The sequence below is a fragment of the Diabrotica undecimpunctata genome, chromosome 5, assembly GCF_040954645.1.
Source record: "Diabrotica undecimpunctata isolate CICGRU chromosome 5, icDiaUnde3, whole genome shotgun sequence".
Taxonomy (NCBI): domain Eukaryota; kingdom Metazoa; phylum Arthropoda; class Insecta; order Coleoptera; family Chrysomelidae; genus Diabrotica; species Diabrotica undecimpunctata.
Window position 1 is genome coordinate 139,993,423 of NC_092807.1, and position 19,004 is coordinate 140,012,426.

At 31.8% G+C, this 19,004-nt stretch overlaps 1 protein-coding gene across 2 annotated transcripts; it reads right to left on the reverse strand.

The window, feature by feature from the left end:
* Positions 1-5,075: 5,075 nt before the first annotated feature.
* Positions 5,076-18,593, reverse strand: hb (zinc finger protein hunchback). Of its 2 annotated transcripts, none has more exons than XM_072532832.1 (3): positions 18,447-18,593; positions 15,893-16,050; positions 5,076-11,327 (listed from the first exon to the last, which is right to left on the reverse strand). In XM_072532832.1, the coding sequence occupies exons 2-3, from the start codon at positions 16,028-16,030 to the stop codon at positions 9,735-9,737; spliced, it is 1,731 nt and encodes a 576-aa protein (XP_072388933.1). In that variant the 5' UTR covers positions 16,031-16,050; positions 18,447-18,593; the 3' UTR covers positions 5,076-9,734. The 2 variants fall into 2 exon arrangements, with proteins under 2 accessions (XP_072388933.1, XP_072388934.1); XM_072532833.1 differs by lacking the exon at positions 18,447-18,593 and adding an exon at positions 17,239-17,372.
* Positions 18,594-19,004: the final 411 nt, after the last annotated feature.

A 19,004-nucleotide genomic window follows, 5' to 3' on the forward strand; every position in this document is an offset into this window, starting at 1 on the left:
AGACTTCCTAAAGAAACAATCGACGAGAAAACCGAAATTCTGCATTCGATTATTGGATCTCAGTATATAATAAATGCATTTATAGCTGCAATATTAACCAAGCCATAGTACAAAACAAGAAACGCCCACCCACGAGTGGGGTCTGTCAGGATACTTTTGCAGGTAGCGATTGAAGGGATTCATACAATTTCACCAAATGATGCTAAAATGTACTATTCAGTGCTATTAAAAGCCTTGTTGTACTGATAGACCCCACCCGTGGGAAGGAGGGTTAATTGCATTTAGTTAAAAGGATTTGGATATAGTCCTAAGACTTAAAATATGTCTTCTCCTTGTCGTTCCATTGTTGTCATGGTCTTCATACTGATCGCCTTCCTATTGGAGAACCATCTATTGCCGTTTTTACTATTATATTTGTTGTCATTCGGCATATATGATCATTCTGTTCTACTCTTCTATTTCTTACCCAGTGCTTGATGTTCTCCTTGCACCTACGTCATATATATGTACTTCTCGCTTTGTCCCATAGTGTTTTACCATCAATTTTTCATCTCTGCTGTTTCTAACATCCTTTTTGTCCTCTGTCTCAGGTCGTTTTTCTGCCGAATATGTCACCATTGGTTTCTCTCTCTCTCTATATATATAAATATATATATATATATAGTTATATATATATATATATATATATCTCTATATATATGTATATATATATATATATATATAAATGTATATATACATATATATATATATATATATATATATACATATATATATATATATACATATATATATATATATATATATATATATATATATACATATATATATATATATATATATATATATATATATATATATATATATATATATATATATATATATATATATATATATATATATATATGTCCAACCCACTGCTCAACCCATTTTAAAGATTTAATTCTGTGGATTACCTTGGTTTTCTGTCTGATCCATTCTATTATTTTTCAATCTGTCTTTGTTATACCTAGCATGCATCGCTCCATTGACCTTTAAGTGACTTTGAGCTTCGCTTTCAGTTTCGCAGCCATGTCATGATTGGTAGTATACACTGATCAAATGCTTTTTTCTTTAGGTGGATGCATCTTCGATTTGAATATAACTGCATTTCTACCAAAATATGCCTAAGCCAGTTTCATTCTTCTGTTGATTTCTGGGAGCAAGGAGCCAGATTTATGTATTAACTGTCCCAGGTATACATACTCGTCTACTGTCTCAAGTGCAGTGTTATTTATTATAGTCGGTTCGCTATTCCCAGTCCGAACTGTTTAGTGAATTTAGTAATTATTTTTTTGCTTCCTCTATTTATAATAATTCTTCTTTTTTCAGTGAAAGAAGTTTGTAATAAAAGTTTATTTAAGCTGTTAATACTGTGAGCTAGGAACTTTTGTGTTGTAGGTTTCCGGCTATGAATCTGTCAAAATATGCCCGAGTTGAGCGAATGGACCTTAATACATCTTGGACATCCCTAGCTCGTTGTACATGATTCTTATTTTTGTTAAGTTCATTTTTAGGCCAACTCATTGCTAGCTGCATTTAGGTCTTCTTAAGTACTTTCATGAAGGTACCTCGGTGTTATTTGAATTTTATTTTCCGGTGAGTACTATCATTATTTTATTAGTTGTTTTATTTTTATATATCGTAAAATACTTTATATGTGACTAAATTTTATAGCATTAAAACTTCTAAATGATCTAAATTGACGAGTGGTAATATCACTTTTTTGGAAGTGGTGTAAAATACGGGGTGATCCATTTAAAATTACTAACTGGTGTTTTTTTTTGCAACAAGTGGATTTTTTTTGCTAAATGAAGATGTTCTTCTAATAATGTAGCCACATCCGAAGAACTTTCATTTTGCATATTAAATTTGACTGTTAAGACGGCAGATAATGTTTTTACAGAAAGCTGCGACTTCTCACTGCTCCAATAATCATTCCCTAGTGAAAATAAACTTTCAAGTTCTATTTTCTCATCGTTCCATTTCTTCAATTTTTCTTGATTCAAATATAAATTTACTCTTCTAATTTCTACAAAGAGAAAATTGTCATTAATAACAATATCTTTTATTTCCTTCATTATGAATTCGACTGCTGAAAAAACTTCTTTCTATTCGATTTGACAATTTAGAAGGGTCCATTTGAAACAATTTAATGCTCTAAAGTTCATTATCCATTCTTCGATATATTTATAGCAAATTTTATAAAAAATTTAAACTTCTTTTCAAAATTCATTTTTTAATACGGGATTGGAATCTTTCAAAACGGTCAGTTTATTCTTTAGAATTAGTGTTAAAAATTCATCATTAAATATTGATGTATGTAGTATGCGAGCGTGAAATTCAAATCACTGTCAAAATAATTTTAAATATTTAATTAATAAAATTGAAACAAAATAATCTAAAAAAATGTCTTGGAAATACAAATGAGTATAAAATTATACAAATGAGTACTTTTAGAGTACAGTATTTGAAAAGAGTACGGTTTGCGAAAAAAGTGTACAAAACTCAGTAAATGAGTACAGTTGGTCACATTCTTCTTTTTACAGTGCCGTCTCCCTACGGAGGTTGGCAATCCTAATGGATATTTTTATTTTTGAACTTGCTGCTCTAAACAAATCAATCGATCTGTATTGATACCAATCACGTAGATTATTCAACCATGAGTTCTGCCTTCACCCAACAGATCTTCTTCCTTGAATCTTTCCCTGTATTATGAGTCTCAAAATTTCATATTTTGATCCCCTCATCACGTGGCCTAGGTATTCCTGTTTTCTGGTTTGTACAGTGGTTATTAGTTCTGTTTCTTTACCAACCCTCTCAAGTGCTTCTTTATTTGTAATTCTATCAGTCCATGATATTTTTAATACTCTGCGGTATAACCAGAGTTCGAAAGCCTCGATTCTTTTTAAATTGCATTTTTTAATGTCTAAGTCTCAGCTCCATATAATAATATTGGAAATATATAACAGCGAATGGTACGTAGTATGATCTCCAAATTTAGATTTTTGCACGTTAGGAGTGGCTTCATTCGTATAAATGCTGATCTGGCAATCTCTATTCGCCTGTTTACTTCTGCATTATAATGATCAGCAGTTATATGATCATTGGTTTCATTGATCAAAGTTCCCAAGTACTGATATTTTTCTACTTGTTCTATCACGTTACCATTGATTGTCAATAGGTGATGTATATTTTGTGGTCTTTTTGTAATTAGCATGTACTTCGTTTTCTTAGCGTTTATAGTAATTCCCATCTCAGCACTATTCATACTTAAGCTTTCGATAAGATGTTGTAGATCTTCTATACTCGTTGCTATGATCACAGTGCCGTCTGCATATCGTAAGTTGTTAATTAATTTTCCGTTAACGGTAACTCCCGCTTTGATATTATTGAGCGTGTTTTGGAAAATTTCTTCAGAATATAAGTTAAACAAAAGTGGCGATAAAACACATCCCTGTCTAACTCCTCTACAGATCTTCATTTCTTCTGAGTGTTGCCCATCAACTTGAAATATGGTACTTTGGTTCCAATATAATGTTTGCACTATATTTATCATTTTACTGTCAATGCGTTTGTTCATAAGTATTACCTTATTATATATTATTATATATTATCTTACTTTATCAAAAGCTTTTTCGTAGTCAACAAAGCACAAGTGGAGATCAACATTTATGTCCCGACATTGCTGAATCAATATGTTGATGGCAAATAGTCCTTCTCGAGTACCCATTCCATTTTGCAACCCGAACTGCGTCTCGCTAATATCCTCCTCTAGCCTCTCCTATGTATTACTTTCAGCAGTACTTTTAAAGTATGACTCATGAGGTTCAATGTTCGATAATCAGAGCACTCTTTTGCTGCTTGTTTTTTAGGGATGGTTATAAATGCTGACTTCAGCCATTCTTGTGATATTATTCCCGTATCGTACACCGTGTTGAATAGATCTGCCAATACTTCCAAGTTATCCTCTTCCACTAGTTTTAACAGTTCTACTGGTATTTCATCTAATCCAGATGCTTTATTGTCTTTAAGAGTTTTTGACAGCATATTTGATTTCATCTATCGTGATCTTCTGTCTCTCTAAAGGATTTATTTCTTGTATTTTCTGCATTTCACCTCTTTCATCTTGGAAAAGTTCTCTAACGTACTCTTCCCATCGTCTTAATTTCTCTGGTAAATCTATTAGTAGTATTTCTTTTTTGTCTTTTATGTGTCCTTGCAGTCTATTTTGACCCATTCCGGTCACTTCTCTTATTTTTGTGTGCATTTTTCTCATATATTTTGTTTTTAGTTCTTCTCTCTTTACATCGTTTCATCAAATAGATTTCCTTAGCTGTTTTAATTTTTTTATTGATTATTCGTTGTATTTCTTTATACTTCTGTAGATCTTTTCCTTTATATTTCCCTCTTTCTTCGATCTGTAATAGAATTTCTTCTGTCATTCACTGTTTTTTAGCCTCTGACTTATGTTGTATCAAACTTTCTTGAGCTGGTTTCAGTAATGTTTTTTTATATTATACCACTTTTTATTTACATCCATAATTTGTTTGTTGTCAGTTAGTGTTTTTTGCATATTAATATTCACATTATTTTTGTATTTGAGAACGATTTCCGAAGTGGAAATTGAAACATCAATAAACGTACTTTAACCTTTAATTGTGGCTTATTCCCATTTAAATAATAATTACTTGCCACAAGAAAATAGCTTCAGAACAATATTATTTATGGTATGTTACTTCCTTCTTTCCTTGGCTAGTTAATTGATTCACAAAGATTTTACTTTCGTTAATTGATGATCGGTTTATAATAAACAGCTTCCAAAACAAAAAATAATAAAATCGATGAATGTTTTGTATTCCTAAGGATTTCGCAGAGGTATAGAGTTATAGGTGAGAAATGTGGTAGTTTGGTAGCCTTTGCTGCAGAGTGTAAGCGAACATATTGTTGAAAATTCTTCTTGGTATGAACTGAATTGGCTCACTCAAGTGTTGTATATTCAATAATATTTTAGAGTAAAATTAAATAAAAGCCACAAATTCAATCAAAAACATAATTTATTTGTTTCAAACTGTAATCTATAATACCCACATTATATAATACATACTTTTTGATCAGTTGCTCTAGCTAATACTAAGAATAAAAAAGACAAACTATTTACATATCAGTCTTAAATCATTATGGCCCCAAAGTTTATACAAAATACATAATATATTTCGCGCTATCGCATGGTAACTATATTCGAACAAAATTAAAATCATATACAAAAATTTACACTCAACTTAAAATAGCTCACAAATAATATTTGGAATTTTAGCTGTGTAAAACATTTACAAATAATATATAGAAATAATTTACAAGATGGCACTACTTTGTTGCTTTATTTTTAAGTTTTTTACCCGTATATTTCCGAAAATTGAAACTAGAAATAAATTGCACAATTGCACAAAAGTAAAACAAAAAAATCTGTTGACTAGATGCTAATCAATTTATTCAAGGTTGGCATTCTTTAACAAAGTATTATTACGAGGGGTAATACACTAGAATTTGTTTTTTATTCACACCAAAAATGATCTTTTTTGTCTATCCCTACATCAAACTATACATAATTCTTTGAAAAATACTTACATAACTAAGAAGAAATTATTACAAATATTTTACCTGATGTTTAATCACCAATATTATCGCATATATGGCACTTAAATAGAAATAATAAAAAGGTGAGAATCTATACGCAAAAAGAGAGATCAGCGAAAAAAATTGAATATATCTAGCCTAGATAAACCGTGCTTAATACTTATATAAGACAGGCACTTTTCGTTTATCTATATTCGTATGTATGGAACCATTCAACAAGAGTTGTCATATGCATATAAATACATGACAGAAAGAACGACAATAATTTGTATGATTCTTTCCTAGCTGCTTTCCCCCTTTATATAAAACTGTCTGGTCTGGCCAAAATATAACAATTGTAGAAATATTCTCTGGTATTATATATCACAGGATAAATACACTCTACATTAAAAAAAAAAACAAACGAACATATTAAAATCAGTGATTTTTTCCTATTGAACTCTTTCATATGTGACATAATTATAGACAAAGCATAAAAATGCTTTAAAATGAATTATATAGACCAGCTTATATATTCATTCTAACAATTTAGCATACGAAACTAAACTAATAGTCCTGGAAGGATCTGTTTTGACTTGGACATTTTCCATAGGAGTCTATTTTTTGCTGGAATCATTTCAGAATGTATCTTGTATCAAAAATCACAATATGCACCAGTCGGAAATGTTGTGCTCCATTTTTTATTTAACAAAATGTGAAAAATGATAAGGGATTTTTGCTTTTCGCACCCATATTTTCGTCTTTCACTCAAGAGACATTGCTTGTACAAAAAAAGCTTTTAGAAAGTAAAAGTTAAAAAGTGAAAAAAATGGAGCTTTTTCTCCCTCAAGTTTTTTCGATAACTTAGACATATCTTACAGCCTTCATATTCCGCCTACAAAAACTTTATAATACGAATGAAACGTGTGTTAAATTTCGTTTGGATCGGTTTAACAGTTTTTGCATAATAATTTTGTAATCCATGGTCTGCAAAAAAAAGTTTGCAAAGTTATGCTGGGCCGAAAATAAGCACTTTAAATAGTCAAAAAATTGTTTACATATAAAAAAACTATATATATATATATATATATATATATATATATATATATATATATATATATAAATTTAGGTTTTTTGAAAAAATCCATCTTTCTAAAATAATTTACATACCAAAATTAATTTAGTTTAGCAGTTTTATAATAATCATTAATGTATTAAATTTGAAAACGTATTTTATTGACAATGACGTATAATTAAAAAAAAATGTTTATACTTTTAAAAAATTCCCTAGGCCCGCCTAGTTGACCGATATTAAGTTTTTAAAGTGCTTTTCAAAAGCTTAAACCTTTCTTTATAGGTAAAAAAATTTAATTATTTATAGTAGTATTTTGGGCCCAGCATAATTTTGAAAATTTCCAATTTTTTGCAGATACTGGATTGCAAAATAAAATAAATTTAACACATTTTTCAGGCGTATTATAAGTAAGTTTTTATAGGTAGTAAGTGGTCGACAAAATGAAAAGAAAAAACTACTTTTTTGCACTTTTTTTTTCCAAAGATTGCAATTTTTTAAACATTAAACCTTAAATTTTCAATTTCTAGCTATTCAAAGTAAATTCATTCTAGCGAATACAAAAAGTTGCAGAAGACTATACTAAAGGAGATAAAAGGAGCAAACGAATCAATGACTTACTAAGAAATGTACGGAAATTGAAACACTACAACGCAAACATGACGAAAACAACGCAATACGGGCATAGTTGTAGATATTGAAGGCCAGATTTTGACTACCATTGCAGATAAATTACGAAGATGGAAAGAATATATGCAAGAATTATTCGAAGATGCAGCACGAAGTCCGACTGAAATAAACAATCTCTACGGCCCAGAAATAAAAAACGAAGAAGTAACTATGGCCATTAAGCGGATTAAAAATAGGAAATCACCAGGACCTGATGAGGTATATAGTGAAATTTCAAAGCTATTAGAGGCACACCAAATCACAGCTCTTACGAAACTATTCAACAACATCTACGAGACTGGTTACTTACCAAAAGACTGGCTACTATCAATATTCATTTCACTTCCTAAAAAAGCCAACGCTAGAAAATATGAAGAACATAGATTAATTAGTTTGATGAGCCATGTACTTAAAGTACTTCTTACTATTATTCATTAGCGCATATACACCAAATTAGAAGAACACATGAGTGAAGTTCAATTTGGATTCAGAGCAGGACTCAGAACAAGGGAAGCACTTTTTAGTTTGCAAGTTGTAATACAGAGAGCGAGGTATGTCAACTGCGATGTGTATGTATGTTTCATTAATTTCGAGAAGTCATTTGATAAAGTTCCACATGGAAAACTAATCAATATCCCAAAAACATCAGGACTCGATGGTAAGGATATAAGACTGACCTCAAACTTATATCTCCAACAAAAAGCAACAGTCCGACTAGAAAATGAACTGTTCGAGATCTTCACAGTCGAAAAAAGAGTTATACAGGGTTGCATATTGTCACCGGCATTATTTAACATATACTTTGAAAACATCTTTAGAGAGGCATTGAACGAATCAAAAGATGGTATTGCTGTAAATGGCCAACATATATTAGATATGCAGATGATACAATGTAGCTGGCAGATTATGCGCAGGGGATCCAAAGGACGATGGATAACGTTGTAGAAACATGTAACAAATAAAGCCTAAAACTAAATTGCAAGAAGACAAAAATAATGATCATTAGTAAGAACATCAACATAAACGCACAAATTACAATAGGCGATACACCGTTAGAAAGAATGCAAAAAATATGTTATTTGGGCTGCAATATTAAGGATACTTGGGATCACAGTTACGAAATAAACACTCGTATTGAAAAAGCCAGAAGCTCTTTTAACAGTCTTAGGAAGATTCTCTTCAACTTATCTTTAAGTATCAATATACGCATAAGAATTCTTAGATGTTACGTCATTAGTGTCCTCCTCTATGGGCTAGAAAGCTGGAGCCTTACAGAAGATGCTATAAAACGATTAGGGGCATTTGAAATGTGGTGGTACCGACGTATGTTGAGGGTCTCATATATACACCACACAAGTAATATCACTATTCTCCATAGGCTAAGAAAAGACAAAGGAATTAACATTGTAAAGAACAGGAAATTGGCCTACTTCGGCCACATAATTCGTAATAATAAATACTGACTTTTACAGTTAATTCTGCAAGGCAATATTGAGGAGAGTTAGAGAGGCCCTGGACGTAGGCGTATATCCTGACTGGCTAATCTTAGGAAGTGGACTGGTCTAACGTCAACTGATTTATTTCGAGCTGCTGTGAATAGAATAAGATGGGTCAATGTGGTCGCCAACATTTCTAGAAGATAGGCACATTTAGAAGAAGAAGATGTTCAAATATTATGTAAAAATAAAAAACGAAACTTTAAGACGCAAAAATAAGCACAAGGTTTGCGATTGGCGCATATAGTGATTATTGATACAAGGTACATGCTGAAATGATTCCAGTAAACAAATAGACTCCTATGGAAAATGCCCATTATGGTCTGCTTTTCGACACATTCCACCTGGACTATGAGTCTTGTTTTTTCATGGTTCAGGAAAAATTTTATAACATTATTCGAGGTATTGCTTGTAGTTTCCGATAGATGTTGAAGAATAACCCAATTAGAAGAAATTTAAAAATTCAAGTACACTCTTTAAATAGTCTTAACTTTCGTTCAAAGTGAAATGATTAAAGTAAATGATTGATATATAAATCGTACAGCGGAGATCAGCTGCATATGCAAATAATTTCGTTAGCAAAGGAAATTGATGAACTCGTGATATATGGAGAATGGAATCCCCAAAAATGAAATAAATGTATATCTAGATTAGTTCAAATTATTAGTTAAAAATATTATTTTGGTGATTACATAGCATACATCAGAAAAAGTACATTTTTAAAAATTATAAACAAAAACACTAGATGTGCGTAAATATTACGCAAAAGAACATTGGATATTAACAAAGCTTCAGTGTGAAGATACTTAAAAATGCAAACCTTGAATTCAGTCTTATTTATATTTCTAAGAATGAGGATTTCGTGCAATGTGCAAAAAGAAAGACACTTTATCATTACATTCCTCTCCACACATGTTGCAAATAAATGGATTCTTATATCCGTGGTAACCCATATGCATAGTATATAAAATGGGGTCCCCGAAATTTATCTGACAGTATTGACACGAGTACTCATCCTTTTTAGCACTAACTGGTGTCCCTTTCCCGGATGAAGTATCTTCTAGTTCTTTATTTTCCACAACTTCAACATTACCGAACATTGTTGTAGTTGCCTCGTCGTCATCTTCTTCCGAAGAATTATCACCAGTTGAAAGTTTGTAAGCTGAATCTTTTCGTCGATTTGTCTGGGAAGAGTCATCTGGTTTACTGAGATCAAGAACGCCCACATCGCCGTCGGTATCCATTTGTTCTGATTGCTCGGGAGAATAACGTTCTGACGAATTCATTGACTCGCGCCTTTCTCTGGCTAGTTTTTCTAAGTTTTGCAATAACAAAGGATTTGGAATGCCACCGGTAAAACCTCCAAATAATGGAAATCCTGGGAATGGTAACTGCATATGGGGTAGAAACTGGTTAAATGGAAATGGCAGAACTTGTTCGGGTTTCGGAGAAACTTCCTCGGATGATTTTTGTTCTGACTTCATTTTTGGTCCTCTCCTTGTACCATAAACATCGATTATGGGCAACGGATTTGGGGTTCCATCTGGGTTTAGTACCATAGCAGGTTTGTGTGAATATTTTCTAAGATGCAATTTTAGTGAATGACAATATTTTGTGGCATAACTGCAGTCAGAACATCGGTATTGGTAAATATTGGAGTGAGATTTTAAATGTGAATTAAGCATTGATTTGTTTACGCAAGAGTAACTACACTGGTTACATTTAAATGGTTTTGAACCATAATGATTTCTAAGGTGATACTCTAAATGGTGCTTATATTCGGTGACAAAAGGACACTTGGGGCATTTAAGGAGTTTGTCGGCTTTAATGTGTAATTTTGTATGTTCCCAGAAGACTAGTTTTGTAATGGCCACAAAATCACATTGCTTACATTTAAAAGTTTTAATTTTTCCATGAGAGTTAACTTTTGGAACTCTTAATCCTTGCTCGTCGTATTCTTCTGGCTCTCCATCAGATTTGGTATCGTCATCCCCAGAACATTCGCTAAAAGCATTTTTCTCAAAAGTCGCTTGTAATTTCTTTAGAGCACTGTCGCAATTACCGGTATCTGTTACATCAACAGAAGCATCACCAGGAGACGTACAAGGTGTCAGAGTAGTTTGATGTTCACCTTCGTTGTTTCTTGATAACGCACTTTTGGGAGAAATCATAGGTTCCGAATTCGGGGGAGTTAACGGGTTGTGATCGCCGGTGTACATCATGTGCGTTGGAATACTTGTCTGCGTTTGTGAAGGCCTTCTTAAATTAGTGGGATAATAAGTATTGGATGTAGAAATTACTGTATGGCAACTGGTTGGAGGTGAATATGAAGCGTTGAAATGCTCACTATTGTCGCTTCCTGGCGAAGATGAAACAAATTCACCTCCTGATGCTAAGCCGGAGTCATTTCTACCATCATGATCGACGGGTTCTCGTTTCTGTAACAAACGAGTATTGTTAAAGATATGACTAGTCAAATAAAAATTGCAAAATATTAATAAAAAAGTTTGAATTTATCTTTAGTTAAAGTTAATAGTTAGTAGTATAATAATGTACGATTAGTTGTCTAAGAAGATTAATAGATGAGTTTACTGTTAACGTAAAGTGAGGGAAATATAAGGTAGAAATGTGAAATGGACAACATTAACCAACGCCAACGGTTAAAAAAGATGAGTTAAAGATAATAATGGAATATTAACTGAGTCGGACACTCATACGTAATATGAGTATAAGAGCAATAAATTAGAGATCATCTTTTAAAAATAATTACTACAAAAATGACTAAGCTACACTATTATTTTAGTCACACTAAATTTTATTAATGAAACAAATATATAAACAATTATGTATAATTAAATTTTAAACTTTTCTTATTAATAATGTATAAAAATTCCTAATTATCAAGAGAAACGATTGGTTTAAGAATCCAAACGTTTTATTGTGACATCAAACGTTTATCAGCACCGAGATTGTCTGAAAGATGACTGGAGCAAGATGATGAAGCGTTAAAATTAAAAATAGCTGGCAATTAATGTAGTGGCGTTTGTTTACATTCTGTTCTTTCAAAAGAAAAAAACACCACAAAAATATGCCACAAAAATAGAAGACTAGGAAACACAATATCCATTCCATATTTATATACGAAAACAACAAAAAAACCTTGTTCATGTGGTTTTCTTTTTGAGTAATCGCGTTATGAAATACTAACAAATAAAAAATATTTACCAGTGAGGTTTTTGGGTACAAAGTCCTATGACGTAAGGTATATATATGAAAAGTGTGTCAAAATTTAATGGCAAAAATAAATGTTAAAATCAATAAACCAGAAATTATTTTAAAATTTCACAAATAAATCGACTCATAGGCCAGTAAACATACGGTAAACATAACGGACAATAGCTTATAGGTATAAACGCCCTCTTCTTCCGTCTTTAAATACTTTTGAAGCACTATAAGGGATGATTTTTGTACTGATTTTTTGATAATTGTTTCATCTTGTGATATATTTATAATTTTATTCATTTTTCATAATACATTAATGCATTTTTCATAGTACATGAACAGTGGTTCAGTTTTCTCAGGAATTATTAATAAAAAACGGTAAAACGTGATAGTATAAATGATGGACAACAAACGAAATTAATTAATTTGGTAGGAGGTCATTGCAAAGTTGTAGATCCTGTTGTAAATATCTCTAACAACAAATAAGTTCGTTTAACTTTTAGCTAAGGTCTAATGTTAGGGTTCCCAGGTCGAGCAAGCTGCCCTAACATGACTTAACGACCACTAACGTAGCCAGGACAGACGGCTTTGCGTGCCCTTCGAAGAAAGGTGGTGGCTCAGGTAAATTAGAAACTGAAAAATTATTAGTGGAGCTACAGGCGCCACGTGAATATCTCTAATAAAGATCCAATCAAAAATAAAAGCAATATAATGAGAATGATTCCAATTTAAGTCAAACTAATGACCTATGAAGTAGACTCAAAAATTAAAATGGCAGCAATTATTACCAACCTCTTACCTAGAGTCATTACCTGCAGATGGTTAAATACTAATATACTGCTCCGCAAAATTAACCCGAACACGTGTGAAACTCACAAAGTTCTCTTTTTAGTTTTTTTGAATTGCCCTGAATTTATTTACATCGGCATATTGCCGTATAATTTAATAACTTCAAGTATGTTTTCATCAATGTAAACCCAATCACCGTTTGGTTTTGCGGTTGGTTATAAAAGTACCATAAAGTTCACTGAAGATGGACTGATTAGTCTGAAAACGTTCTGAACTTTTTGGATTTTTTAATTAAATATGTCATTTTCAACGAACTGGTTCTCACACACGGAAGACCTAAACAGGAAAGACAATAAACACCGTGGAAGCACACAGTTTTACCTGATACTGGTAAGAGCGTGGAGAAGGCCTGGAGGGAGGCCTAATGTTAATTTTCTCTTAGGGTACAGTTAAGTGGTAGAGGTATAATGGTATGGGCGGAATTTCTTTGGAAGCTCATACAGATCTTGTTATGTTAGGGGGAGGTAGCAATAATGCTGATGGGTACATTAGAAAATGTATAGAACATGTACCTTAAATGCATTTTGTAGGTGAGGATAATGCCAGACCACATACAGCCAGAGTAAAAAGACAATACTTTAGAGATAGTATTCGGGTACCAGAATTCCGATAGTATTATCTGAATTCCAAATTCAGATAGTATTATCTGAATTGACGGAAACCTTAAAAGAGGTTAAAAACGGAAAAGCCGCAGGGTCTGGAGACATTCCCATAGAGCTGGTTAAATATGGGCCGACTGCACTTTTAGAATTAATAGTTGACCTTTTCAATAAATGTATGTGTGGAGACCAGGAAATTCCTAAAGATTGGAATAAATCTTATATAAACTCCATATATAAGAGAGGGAATAAAAGAGACTGTTCCAATTATAGAGGTATTAGTGTGACGAGCTCTGTGGGCCGGTTGTACGGCAGAATATTAAAGAAGAGGGTTGAAAGACAGATACAAGATATTGAAGAACAAAGCGGCTTTCGTACCGGGAGATCCTGCCTTGATAATATATTTATCCTACGACCAATAATTGAAAAGCGTGTCGAAAGAAGTAGAGAGGCCCATTTGGTATTTATAGACCTTGAGAAAGCATATGATAGTGTCCCGTTAAAGAAAATGTTTGAGGTCTTCGAAAGGTCCGGATTGGATTCAACGTATATCCGAGAGATATATAAATTGTACGAAAATGCAGTTAGTTGTGTAAAAATTGGAACCGGAACCTCAAATGAATTTAAAGTCACTAAAGGCCTAAAGCAAGGATGATGTTTGTCACCGACACTCTTTAAAATATACGTCCAAGAAGCATTGAGGAATTGGAGAAATAAATGTAGATTTATGGGCATCGAAGTGGGACAAGAAACTCTGTATATATTGTTGTTTGCAGATGATCAGGTGGTGGTTGCAACCGATGAGGAAGATATAAATTATATGAATCGAAAATTATTTGAGGAATATGCCAAATGGGGGCTTACTGTAAACATAAGCAAAACAGAATATTTAAAAATTGGAGGAAATACCACAGATCTGAGGCTGAAAACGCAGTCATAAAAGGCTGCAACCAGTATAAATATCTAGGAAGCATCATATCAGCAGATGGCAGAGTTAAGATAGTTGTACAAAACCGAATAACCCAAGGGAAAAAATGCATCCGAATACTGAATCCATTACTGTGGTCTAATAAAATAAAGATGCATATCAAACTTCGCGTATACAGAGCAATTGTAGAACCAATTACCACATATGGTGCCGAATGTTGGACGGTGACAAAGAATGAACGAGATAAAGTAGACGTTGTGGAAATGGATTATCTTAGAAGGTCATATCGAGTATCGAGAATGGAAAGAATCAGGAATGAGGAAATACGAAACCGTACAGGAATTAGAGATACTCTTTCAGATAGAATACAAAGAAGGCAATTACAATGGTATGGTCACGTGATGAGAATGGAGGAGGAGCGGTGGCCAAAGAAAACCTTAATGTATGTTCCGCCAGAAAGAAGGAAAAGGGGAAGACCACCAAATTCCTGGAGAAGAGAAATTACAAAAACAATGCAATCTAGAGGCTTAGAAGAGGGAGATTGGAGAGATAGGAAAAGATGGAGGCTGAAATGCGGGAAGCGGCAATCGCCGTAGGACTCCCGTTATATGATGATGATTCGGGTACCAGCCTCCTAGAAGTTCAGAGCTTAATTCCAACGAGTATTTATAGGACAACTTCGGAAGAGTAGTTGGGCAAAATTATGAAGAGTTTAAAGCTGTGTAGCGTTATAACAGGTGCTGGTAAACGAGTGTGAACAAATACAGCAAAACGAGATTGTAGCTTTGATCCAGTCTATGCCATAAAGGATGAGAGCTATTATTCGAGCTCGAAGAGGAAATACTCGGTTTTAATATCCAAAGTTTAGAATTTTTTATCATTTCGATTTGAAAAATATTGTGCTCTGGAATAAAACATTTTTTGTAAATTTTTGTTTGTTAAATAATCAATATTTTGGAATTTGTTTTTTCTTGAACATACAATAAAAAAATTGAAATTAAACATTTTTGTAAAACTCATTAATTTTACTTAAAATAAACATAGCGTCTGGTTAATGTTGCGGGGCATTGTATAACTAAGGCATGATACAGAAAAATGTGGAAAAGAATTTGATTTATTTCTGTTAAATATTGTGTTAATATGGAAATACCACAGGAAAAGAGTTTCAAAACCAAATTAAGATAAGATGACAGTAATTCTGGCTGAAACAATATTGAAAACAAGGAATGATCTATCGTGATAAACACATATCGATATTTTTAACATATTTCACCCATAAATTCTTAGTAATTTTACATGTGCTAAGATTTAAATTTTTTGTGCGAAACAAATTTGAATTTTTCATTAATGTCCAAATTTATTAATACAATATAATATATTTAACAATTACAGTAACACGACTTACCGCCATGGATTGATGAAACTGCCAGGCAGATTGAGGAGACGATGGTTCCATAATCATGTTTGGTTGATATCGTCCAATTGGTCTAATTCCTCCTTGAACGCAAGTTGAAGTCATATCGTCAGAAACTCCACCTCTCATTTCACGTTAAAAATCAAAGTCTGAAATAGAAATAACAAAAATTAACCCAAATTCTCTATGAATTCTACGTTTTTTTAGGTTTAACTCTTACAAATACTGCAATATTGGTGCCACCAAATACAGAGACAATATGATAATAAATTATGTTAACATAGAAACATTTGATCTGGTACAGTAGGTATGTAGCGCTCATACTACGTATTTTATTCGTAAAGCAGATCTTATGATTTGTCTATATTAGTCTCAATTGGATCAATATGTCCAACAAACATTATCTGGGTCGCTTTTTTAGTGCTTCCAATTTTATGTTCGTAATCTTTTTTGTTTTTCTTTTCAAATTATCGTCGAAATTCACCCTACATAATCTAGATCTCCTGTACTTTCATACATCAAAGCATATTTGAAAGGTTTTCATGTAATTTCTCATATTTCCTTTTCCTGCTTACATTAGGTCCGTGACTTGTGTTTACTGTTGTGATTTCAATATCTATCTCGCCCCCTCTTTGGTGGTCTTCCTACCGTGTATCTTACAATCAATAACTATCATCATCCACTCTTATTGTTAATTCTTCTGGTTTCTTATTCGATCTATCCACCATCGCACTATGTCCTGTCCATTGCCTTTTATGATACGTATGCCCGTTAAATTAGGTTCTATCTATTTTTGTATTGGATATTTTGTTTTAAATCAACTGTTTCAATCGCGAATGTAATATTTTTTTTGGCAGCAGTAATTCTGTTTTGTAATTACACACACACATTGTACGTATTTCTCTTTTGTACTTCTTCTACTGCCTAAGTTTCTTATTACTGTAGGTTTTTTTCTTAAAAATTCTTATAATCATGAATTCATGTTTAATTTAATTAACTTTTTCTAATTACTCTACAAATTTCTTTAAAATTTTCTTAATACTTAAGTACACAAACTAACGGAGACAAATATAATAATGAATATATATCATAAAACCAAAACATTTTGTTAAGACAAACACCTTGACAAAAAAGTTCAAGGAACCAATAGATGGACACGTGGCATTTTCCACTACCCAATGATCAGCAATGACATAATTATTGATAGCTAAATATTTTATAAAAAAACCAAATTATTATTATCTCCCTATTTTTTTCGAATCTGAAGCTGTCATTGATTATACAGAAAAGAATATTTCATTATAACCTTTTGTTTACTTGTGAAAACAGACGCTTACCATAGTCTCTTAATTTTTAACCCCCACTGTGTCTAAGAGAAGAAAATATGACTGTAGATCATCGTAAACTTTCATGAAAATAGCGATAGAAAATAGTGACAATAAAAAGGATATATTGACTACTATAGAAATAAGATTACAAACAACATTTAACAATAACCCTAATTTACAAAAAAAAGTTAAAGAATTGAAAATATACGCCGCATTATTAAAATAATGCTCTTAATAATCAACATATTCAAGGTTTAACACCAAATTCAAAACTATAACAAACATCACTTCGTTATATCTATAAATAAATTAAAAAAAGACGAAGAAAAAGTCGTATTAAAGTTTGTTTATAATAAATATTCACCCAAAAGTTCAAACATATTTTTTTAAACTAATAAATATTTAACCTATATTTTTAAGACTTGATAACCTTCTGTGACCTTTTTTGAATTACAAATATTTTCTTTTGATGTGAGGGGGCATTTCTAATTAATTTACATGTGTCAATATGTTTTGAATAAAAAATTGTTTTTGTTTGAATTATTTCAAATATCGGTTAAATTATATTGGAATATAAAAGAACTATTTCACTAGAAAAATATTGAGGACTCGATTTAAATACTTAAAAGATTCATTTATAAAAGTTAAAAATAGTTTAAAATTTATATTGGAACAGGAAACAAAATAAGAAAAGTAATGTTTAAACCTATTATAGTGATATTATAGTAGATTACTATATAATTGCAATTACAAAAGATAATTATAATAAACATTGTGTGTTTGAGTATCCAAAACATCAATATTTCAGAAAGAAAAAGGCCGAACGTTAATCAAAACATATTAAAAATGTATACAAAAATATAAAATGTCTAAAACAAATGTAAATATAAACCTTTTGCTAATAAAATATTGATTCTAAAAAAAATAAAATAGGAAATAACGTTATTATAATTATAAATAACATTATAATAATGTTATTCAATACATTATATTATTCTAATGGATACTGTTACTAAAACACAACTTAAGATATTCTTGTAAAATTCAAAAAACTGTTATTTTAATATGTATTACCAGTAAACTTAAATTTTATTTGTATTAAAATGTATACCAACCGAGTAAAATAATCATTATCAAAAAATATTGCTGCATAATCAGACAAAACATTATAAAATACAACCTTGATATTACAGTTATTGCAAAATAATCTCACTTACCTGTATTAGAAATAATCCAACTATTATTTTCATTCCTTAAAAACACGTATTAAAATCACTGATAACAATGTCATGTGACCACCACTATCTAACTCGCTAGTAAGACTGAATACTGAATTCAGTAATTTTCTCTCAAGCCGACACCAATGTCCATTTCCCCCACTATAGTTAACTCGACATTGTCTACACCCCCACTAGCTCCCACCCTTGCGGAAAAGCTCCAAAAAGCTGTGCAATTTAACGAAGATAGAACGCGCCTTGGATAGTTGGAGGAAGTGAGTCGGAGTGACTGGAGTCAAACCGAAGCTTTTATGTGGGATTAAAAAAGTAATAGTTATTTTGAGGAATGGAATATGCAATAAAATTGGTAATAAAAGAGGATATATTGAAATGTATATTGCGTTGATTTAATGGGGTTTTTGGAATAAAAAAAGGTTTATTATTATGGTACGGGTTAGAGACGCCAGACTTCTTATAGTTTGTTTCTCTTTACAGTTTATTTTGCTTTGGTAATGTTTTTTGTTCTTTGTATTTGAAAGAAGTTTCAATAACGAAGCG

Bases quoted from the DNA above. Each gene is read 5' to 3' on its own strand.
- hb (XM_072532832.1), bottom strand. From the start codon at position 16,030: ATGAGAGGTGGAGTTTCTGACGATATGACTTCAACTTGCGTTCAAGGA. The intron at 11,328-15,892 runs GTAAGTCGTGTT...CGTTTGTTACAG, and splicing joins AGTTTCATCAATCCATGGCG to AAACGAGAACCCGTCGATCA.